The following is an 8,562-nucleotide window of genomic DNA, read 5'->3' on the forward strand; positions in this document are numbered from 1 at the left end:
AGGAATACTTCCCACCCTCCGAGGAGGAGGCGGCGGCGGCGGAGAGGCGGCGGCGGCGCAAGGGCCACCCGTGCAAATCGCGTTGAGCGCGGGGCCCTGAGCGGTCGCCTTCGCCATCGCGGCCCGCGGGGTTCCCAACGAAGGTCAGGCCCCGCCCGGACCGGCCCCTGGGCGTCTGTCTGGCCCCTGGGAGCGCTCTGGGAGCGGAGGCTGGACCAGCGGCCCTGCCTGCGCAACTTCCAAAGTGTCAGCCTGTCTCTCCGCCCCCCCCTCCACTCCCCATCCCCCTGCTTCCCCTTCCTGGGCGCTGAGCGCCCCTAGTTCCCCAGGAAGGGAGGGAGGCGGGAGCAGGACTCCAGAGGGAGGAGGCCGGTGCTGGGAAGCGCTCCCAGCATCTCAGGGCATCCAGGAATTGACCTGCAGTCCCCTTCCGCCTCCCCAGCCTGGGTGCACTGTCCCTGGCTCCTTTCCGCCGCTGTTCCCCCTTCCTTAAAGCGAAAATCTGGGGTAGGGTGAGGTGGGGGGTGAGGGCTTGCCCTCCCAGGCTGCTCCCCAGCAGGCCCGGGTGGAGACCCGGCCCGGTCGGGCAGTCCTTGTGCCCGCAGCTCAGAGCCAGCAGTGGAGTGACAAAAAAGATAAAGTTGGTGAATGATAAAGACCGTATTTTCCACGCTTTGGGTGCGGGACCAGATGATCTAGAAAATGAGCTGAAATGGATTCAGCCTCCGAGCCTGTTGTGAGAGCAGCTGATTCCCCCATTTCGGGCCAGATGGCTGCTGAACACAGATTTGCATTCATTTTCGCTTAATATCGTCCAAAATAGTGGGGCAGCTGCATTTGTTGTCAAAAAGGTTTAAAACCCCTTTTCTTTCTGGGGCAGGATCGTTACCTTATGTGATGGGCTTATAGAACTTCTTTCCCCTCTTTAGTCAACAGTATCAGATTTAGAAGGATTTGTTTTTAAACCTTCTAATTTGGTAATCAGATTTAAATCGCCTTGGCGCGTGTAATCTGAATTAAAGATACTGTAAATGATTTTAAGCATGATACTTTCGTTAGCGCAAGGAAGGGGGCACCTCCAAGGCGGGCTGGGCATTTTAGGAAGTGTGCTACAAAGGAAGCATTGTTTCCTATTTCCAACTTCTTCTTTCCTGAAAAGGCACTTTGCATATTCTGACTATAACGCTTGCCTGGCCGCTCGCCCTGTGTCAGCCCCCGAAGCAGCTAAACACGCAGACACAAAGCAATTTCTCAGCCCCACCCTACACCTATGGCCAACTTTATTTTGCATTGTCCCTCCACGAAGAAAGTGGTCCTTTCCCCACTCAGTCTGAGGTGGGTGGAAAGCTCTGGGCTTACTAGGAATACAGAAATTTTCTTTTAATTTATCGTGAATAGTTTCCATACACTTTGATTTAAGGTTATTAACATTCTATAGACAGTGGCATCTTTAATATGTGGCGATCGCTTCTAAAGACTAATCTCATTACCCTCAAATAGTCATAAAATATGATTTTATTATACTTACGTATTTAATTAGACGGCCGGCACCGTAATGGATTTTGAGATGGGACTGGCGCAACAGCTTTGATAATTCACTTATCTTTGGCAATAGTCATTAACCCCCAACACCAGCAAAATAGATTGCTTTCCAACACATCTTTTTTTTTTCTCACCCCTTCCAAGAGGCGTGGGGGTCCCCAGATAACGTAAATCGGACTTTGATTTTTCCAGAATAATTAAAATATTAACGTACACACACTGCCAATTCATGGAAAAAGAGAGTGCCACCCCATACCGGCCAGGAAAAGGGTGCCCTGCGACACACTTGCACCCTGAAACCTGTTTTGGTTTTGTTTTAATCGAAAGGGCCTGCTTTCTCTCGGCAGGGAAGTGCCGGGACAGCTCCTGGGCGTCCCCTGGGTCTCTGCTCCGTGTCGTGCAGACGTCCTTTGGGCGGGCAGCGCGCCTGGGTTCCGAGTCCCCGCTGCAGGAGCTCTGCCGCCGGGCCCACGCGTTGCCCGTGCCCTGCTGCCCTCCCGATTCCTCGAAACCAGGTCGGGAAGCTGCGCGCCGCGCGCTCACCCGGGCTCGGCGGCACTGAGGGCAGGACCCCGGCGCCCGCGGCGTCCGCTCGGCTTTTAGAGAGGCTGGCGCCGGGGAGGTCTAGCTACCGAGCAGGGCGCGCAGCCGGACACCCGGCTCCGGGTCGCCGGAGAGGCCGGGCGCGCTTCCTGTCCGTCCGGAGAGCCCGGAGCCTTCTTTGTCACTCGCCGCGTTTAAGCACAGGCCGGGGGACGGGGTCTCCCGTGGCCACCGGGAAAGAGAGAGCATCTGGCAGGGCCCGCCTCCGACGTGGGTCCTCAGCCCGGCACTCGGTGGCCTCCCCCAGGGCAGAAAACACCGGCGCCCGGCGAGGCCCAGAACAGGGCAGACCGGCCCCCCAGCTGCCTTAGGTCTGTTTAGAAACCAGGCTGGGCTGCGCGCCCCGCCTTGGCGAGGGAGCCCTGCCCCCTCCACCGTCCCCCCTCCCCATCCCCAGTCGGTTGCTTGCCCCTTCAGCCCCCTCCCTGCGGCCTGCGTGCTTCTTCCCACTTTTCCCCTTTGGGCCGCCCCAGGGCGAGCCGAGGCCCTTTGCGTTTGTTGCGTGCATTTGGGCAACTTGGGGGCGCCTGGGCAGTTTACCCCCTCCTCCCTACAGTGTTTTGACTGTGTGGCTGATTTGGGGAGGAGGTATTCAGGGGGCCGAGCAAAAATCGTGCAGAGGCTGTTTGTTTCATTTCGAGATTTATTTGGGCGAGTAGTAACTTCCTGGGCTGCGGGTGGGCGCGAGGAGCCGTGGAGCCTGGCTGGGGGCGGCGGCGGCGGCGCTCGGTGGCGCTCGGTGGCGGCGGGGCTCGCGGGGCTCGCGGGGCTCGGGCCGGCTCGCGGCGCCGTCAGGCAGTCAGTCAGCGAGCGCGGCGGCAGCGGCGGCGGCGGCGGCGGCGAGGGGCGCGGCGAGGGGCGGCCGCTCCCATATATGGCGCAGGCGCCGCCCCCCGACGTCACCCTCTGACAGCGCCGCTCCCGGGGGCTTCGAGTTTTGGCTCCCGGGAAAGGGTCCATTCCTCGGGGAGAGAGGGCTGAGTTTTGTGCGCCTCCGTCCGCTGCGCGCGCCGCTCCAGGCCCCGCCGCGCCCCGCCTGCGCCCGGGACTGCGCCGCGGCACTCACTGCCCCGTTTATTTGTCTTTGGAGCAGGCGGGCCGCGCCAGAAGCGGGCGATCCCGCAGTGTCCTGCAGCCGCGGACGCCGCCTGGCTAGGATGACACCACGTTGAGCGCGCCTGCAAACAACAACAACAACAACCGCGTCCGCGGCCACCGCGTCCTGCTCCTCCGAAGCGCCGCCGCCCTCGCCGCCGCTGGGGCCGCCGGTGCCGCCGCTTCCGCGCCCCCGGCCGTCCGGAGCGCCCGGCCGCTGGTGTATGTCGCGCCTGCCCGGGACGGGCTGAAGCCGGCGGCGGGCCGGACCGCAGGCGCCGAGCAGGGCGAGCGCGGCCAGGGCAGCCGCCTGCCGCCGAGCCCCGAGCGCCGCTGCTCGCGGAAGCGCTTTCGGCCGGGAGCTGCGGCCGCCGCCAGCAGTTTTCATGTTTGGGATTCAGGAGAATATTCCGCGCGGGGGGACGACCATGAAGGAGGAGCCGCTGGGCAGCGGCATGAACCCGGTGCGCTCGTGGATGCACACGGCGGGGGTGGTGGACGCCAACACGGCCGCCCAGAGGTACGTACCGGCCGCCCCCGCGCGCCCTGGCCCCGGCCCGGCCGGGTCCCCGCAGCCGGCCGGCGCCGCGCGCCTCACCGGGCCGCTGTCTCTTTCCTCCCGCAGCGGCGTGGGGCTGGCGCGGGCGCACTTCGAGAAGCAGCCGCCCTCCAACCTCCGGAAGTCCAATTTCTTCCACTTCGTGCTGGCGCTCTACGACAGGCAGGGGCAGCCGGTGGAGATCGAAAGGACCGCTTTTGTGGACTTTGTGGAGAAAGAGAAAGTAAGTGCAAACATACAATCACACCCTCCATCTTTCTAGAAATGGGAGGCAGGCGGTGCCCAAGCGCGGTGGCCCCGAGTGCCCCCCTCGGCGGCTAGGACCGCTCCGCGAGGCGCCCCCGCCGCCGCCACGTGCGGCCGCCAGGGCCCGCCGAGGGCTGCGCAACTTCTCCGCGCCCCCGGACTTATTCGGGGCGAGGAGGACGCTGGGCTTCCAGCAGGAAAGTGACATCAGCGCGCCGCTCCGAGCTAGGACTCCTGCCATGTGTGAGGCCACGGGGCCTCGGTCGCGGAGGGGGACCGAGCACGGCGGCCGCGCCGGACACCGATCACACTAAATGCAATTATTTATCGTTCCTTTCAGGAGCCCAACAACGAGAAAACAAACAACGGCATCCACTATAAACTCCAGTTGCTGTATAGCAATGGTAAGTGGCTGCCGCCGCCGGCCCGCCCCTGCCCGCGCTCCTTTCCCGAGACGGCTAAAGGACATAAAGATTTTGAGATTAAAATGACATGGATGTAAACACGAATTCTTCTCATGGCATAGAAGGAAAACAAAACATAAACGATCAATAAGTCGATGGCACTTCACATGATTAACCGGTGGGGCTTGAAGCAGAAAGTAAAAAGGGGGATCGATATGGGCTTCAGCAGAGCATCACTTTTAAGGGACTTTTTTCAATTTTGCAAATTAATGTTAATTATTGAGATGGGGGAAGCTCCATAAACGGAGCATAACTTACTTCCTGTGCACGAGTTTTTAAAAAAATCCTCGAGAGACATTAGACAGAGTTCAAACTCTCAGTCATTTGGTGTTCTGTTTTCTAAAAAATAAATGAGCACATAGGCCCACCGGTGTGGCAACCAGGCCTGCTCTCAGTCTGGCAAATTTGTTGCACCTTTCAGTGCAAACCTAAGAGTCTTGAGGTTCTTAATTAAGAAACCAAGAGAAGGAGAAGTGATTGGGGTTCTCTTTCTTGCCTTTTAAAGGGCATGCCTAAGTTTTGCTGCTTCACCGCCCACAGCAGTCCTGATTTACCGACTTCCTGTGCCCCAGGTGCCCTCCCTAAAATCCTGATGAGAATTTGTCCCTGTTTTTTGCAGGAGTCAGAACGGAGCAGGATCTGTATGTTCGCCTCATAGATTCAATGACCAAACAGGTGAGAAAGTTCAAGCCTCCGCACTAGTCCGCGCTGCTCAGCTGGCTTGTCCTGGGGTTGAGATGGGGGTACTGACAAATGGATCTGGTGGAGTTGTTTTCCATCTAGTTTCCTTGACATGCTAATGAGAATTCCATATTTATTGGAATAAATGATGCGTTGGGTAAAACAGTTTATGTTGTCGTTAGGACAGGACATCTATGCTTTCATTAGATGGCGTGCGATGGGATAAAATTCTGTCTTAATTAGTTATGCTAATTAATATTTGACAGAAAAATTTCAGGATACTTCCTCTCTTGTATATTTTTTTTAAATGTTTCTCTCTCTGCTTGGAATCATTTCATTGATTTTTTTTTTTCTATAACAAAGGCATCTAACTCCTTTCCAAAGCCCATTGAGTTGGACTTGATTAGTTCATTTTTTTCTCCTTTCCAGTGTGATGGTCTAGTAACGCGAGACGTTGATTTGGATTTAAAAGTGAAATGTGTTGGGGTGAAAAGTCACCTTGTTCTCCGCTAGTGCGTCTTCACCTCTCAGCCTCCCCTCTCCATAATTCAAACTCCCAGCTCCAGAGGTCACCCACAACCGTCCATTGCTCTGGAAGCAGCTTTTGCTCTCTCTCCCACCCTCTGTCATACCTTGTAAATAACATAATTAGAAGCAGTTCCTTATTAAATTATTTAACCTGTCTTGGTCAACTTTTCCGATGGTAACTATTGGCTATCAGTAATGTGATTAAGTGCAGAAAAAGCGCTTCATTGCTTTTTGACGTTGTGCAGTCTCTGGCTGGTTTTGTACTGGGTGGTGTGTTGTGTAGTCCTGGTAAAATTTTATCCCCCCCTCATTTTCTTAAAATAGTGTTGGGGGAGGGGAAAGTTCAATGTGTACAGTAAACCCACTCCAACTGATTGATTTAACATATACTTCCAAGGTGGGCTTCGGGCTTAGAAATGAAAGTAGCACCTTCATTTTTGATGCTAACTTTAAGAATTGTGAGCCAAGTGAAAAAGAACTCCTTGGTGCTTCCTGCAGCCCAGCTCCCTTGCTTCCCACTCTGTGCACAGCAATTAGTTTTTGGATTTTACTTCCCCTTTAAAAAGTTGGTCCTTACCTAGGCAACAAGCGGGTTGGATTTTAGTGTCTGCGGCTGCGGCGTAAAACAGTGTGGTTTTCTCTCAGAGTGAAACAGATCTTACAGGTAAACGACCATGTTTCTGACAAAGACGGAGGCCGTGTGCCCTTCAGTAATTATTCCACTCGGATCCATAGAAGCCTCTGGAACTAGGGCTGCTCCTTGACAGGGTGCTTTTATTTCCTTTGTATATAAGGGCTAAATGTTGTCGGAAGCCGCAGTGGTCTAATTAAGAGGTTGATGTAGGCAGCACTAAGTTTCTCTGTTGTTGCTTAGAGGAGGAGGCTTCGTTTTAAGTGTACTCTTATTGTTCGTTTAGCCATGTACCTTTGCAACAGAAGCAGGGCTGAAAATAAAGGCATTTAATCTCCTCTCACTGACGGGATTTGGTGGGGGGGGGGGGAGGAAAGAAATAGCCCAGTAACTGATCAAAGAGTCAATGGTGCTGAACCGACAGTTTATGGATTTCTGTTTGTGCTACAAAATAAAAAATAAATCAAATATAAATACGGGGATCCATATGAGGACAAGCCGAGCTCTCAGAAGTGCTGGTGTCCGCCTCGGCCAAGCGCCCAGCAGCCCCAGGCGGCCCGTTGGCCTGCGGCGACACCCATCACTTCTGTGGTTCCGAGCTGATCAGGAGGGAGTCTGGGGGAGAGGGGCTCGCTGGGACCCTTCTCTCTTCCCAGAGGGCAGCCTCAGGCTTTCTGGAGAAAGGGCTTTGTCCGCCTGGAAGTGGAGGAAAGTGTTAGAAGTGCCCGAGGAGATTGGAAGTAATTTCCAGATAATTTTCGGTGGGGGGAGGGAACTGGAGAGGGGGACTCCCCTCCCCCTTCCGTGGAATTTTTCTGCCGGGAACTTGCGGCTCCCGCCCCCTGCCCCTCCCCCAGTGACCTTTTCCCCCCTTTTTTTCTTTTTCTGCGAGGCCGGCGGTGGGGCTGGCGCAGGCGGCGGTGCGGGCGGCCCGCGGCCCCCGGCTCGGGTTCCGGGCGGCAGAGCCGGGCTGAGCGCGGTCGTGAGCGCACCTAGGGCTTCGCACCATCTGGCGGAGCCTCTGCTCAAAACCCACCCGAGCGTGTGCGCAGACACTGCCTTTTTACCCGAGAAAAATCATTGTTAGCAGTTTCAAAATAAACACCAGATTGGCCATTAGCACTTTCTTTCCAAATATCATCCGGCGGGGAGCACGTGGCCGCGCGGGCCCGGGCGCCCCGGGGCCCTGAGCACTCCTGCGGGCGCCTGGCGCGGCCACGTGCGGCTGCAGCACCCCGGCCCCGGGCCGCGTTCGGAGCCCGGCCGCCCAGGGCCTCGCAGGGCGGCCGGCGGGCTCGCGCGGCGCCGGGGCGGGCGGCCCACCGCAGGCACCTGGCTCTGGAAGGCCGGAGCAGCCGGGGCGCGCGGGGCTCCGCACGAGCACACTGCTGCCCCGGCGGATCCTCCCCGCTTCTACAGTCGCGGCGCCTTCTGGTCGGCTGCTTCCAACACGCAGACTGGAACTCCGGGGAGACAATGGCCCAAGGACACGGCCTGGCGCGGGCAGCCGAGGGGGCCCGGGAGCCCCGAGCCCCTTCGCTTCCTGCGCCCCGGCCTGGGCTTCTCTATTACTCCCCCTCCCCCCGCCGCCTCCTGCCTCTGACCCAGCCCGGCTGGCACACTCCGGACTCCAAGGCCCGGCGCAGGCCTGGCGGGCGCCCGGGACGGGAGACTGCCTTGGCCTAGCTCCGCTCCGGGGTGACTCCGCCTGGGCGGGTGGCCTGGCTGGGCCCTGACGCCGCCCGGTGCCTACCGTGCACCTGCCGCCCGCCAGCCCCGCAGCGCCCGGGGCGATTGGGCGCCAAAGCCGCGGGCGCCGGGTAACCCCCGCCTCTGCTTGTCCCCCCCCCACCCCCCCGCAGGCCATCGTGTACGAGGGCCAGGACAAGAACCCGGAGATGTGTCGCGTGCTGCTGACCCACGAGATAATGTGCAGGTGAGCGGCGGGCGCGGGCAGCGGGGGCGCGGGTGGCCTCGGCGCCAGCTGCGTCTACAAAGGACGCTGCATCCAGGCGCCACCACCCCGCCCAACTTCGGGTAGGGCATCGATTGAAATGCAATCGGCCGGAGTCTGCGCGCCTGGCCACCGAGGAGCCGCTTCTCATTTCCCCCACCCCGGTGAGGACGCCCAACGCGACCGGCTGCTCAGCAGAGCGGATTAATATGTTGGCCGTGTCGCGGCAGTGTAGTCAAAAAATGAAAACAGGTCCTGG

General features: G+C 58.4%; 1 protein-coding gene across 12 annotated transcripts in view; it reads left to right on the plus strand.

Moving 5' to 3' along the window:
- The first annotated feature begins 3,626 nt into the window (after nt 1-3,626).
- Nucleotides 3,627-8,562, plus strand: part of EBF3 (EBF transcription factor 3) — a 114,947-nt gene continuing 110,011 nt past the window's right edge. For all 12 annotated transcript variants that reach the window (XM_028119964.1, XM_028119965.1, XM_088020151.1 and 9 more), the window contains exons 1-5: nt 3,627-3,760; nt 3,866-4,022; nt 4,386-4,449; nt 5,129-5,184; nt 8,212-8,285. In XM_028119964.1, the coding sequence (XP_027975765.1) occupies nt 3,627-3,760; nt 3,866-4,022; nt 4,386-4,449; nt 5,129-5,184; nt 8,212-8,285 (485 nt within the window). The remainder of the gene's footprint in view (nt 3,761-3,865; nt 4,023-4,385; nt 4,450-5,128; nt 5,185-8,211; nt 8,286-8,562) is intronic.

This window comes from Eumetopias jubatus, unplaced genomic scaffold, assembly GCF_037043125.1.
Source record: "Eumetopias jubatus isolate StellerSeaLion01/CBP00866 unplaced genomic scaffold, mEumJub1_p1.0 scaffold_17, whole genome shotgun sequence".
NCBI classification, from domain to species: Eukaryota; Metazoa; Chordata; class Mammalia; order Carnivora; family Otariidae; genus Eumetopias; species Eumetopias jubatus.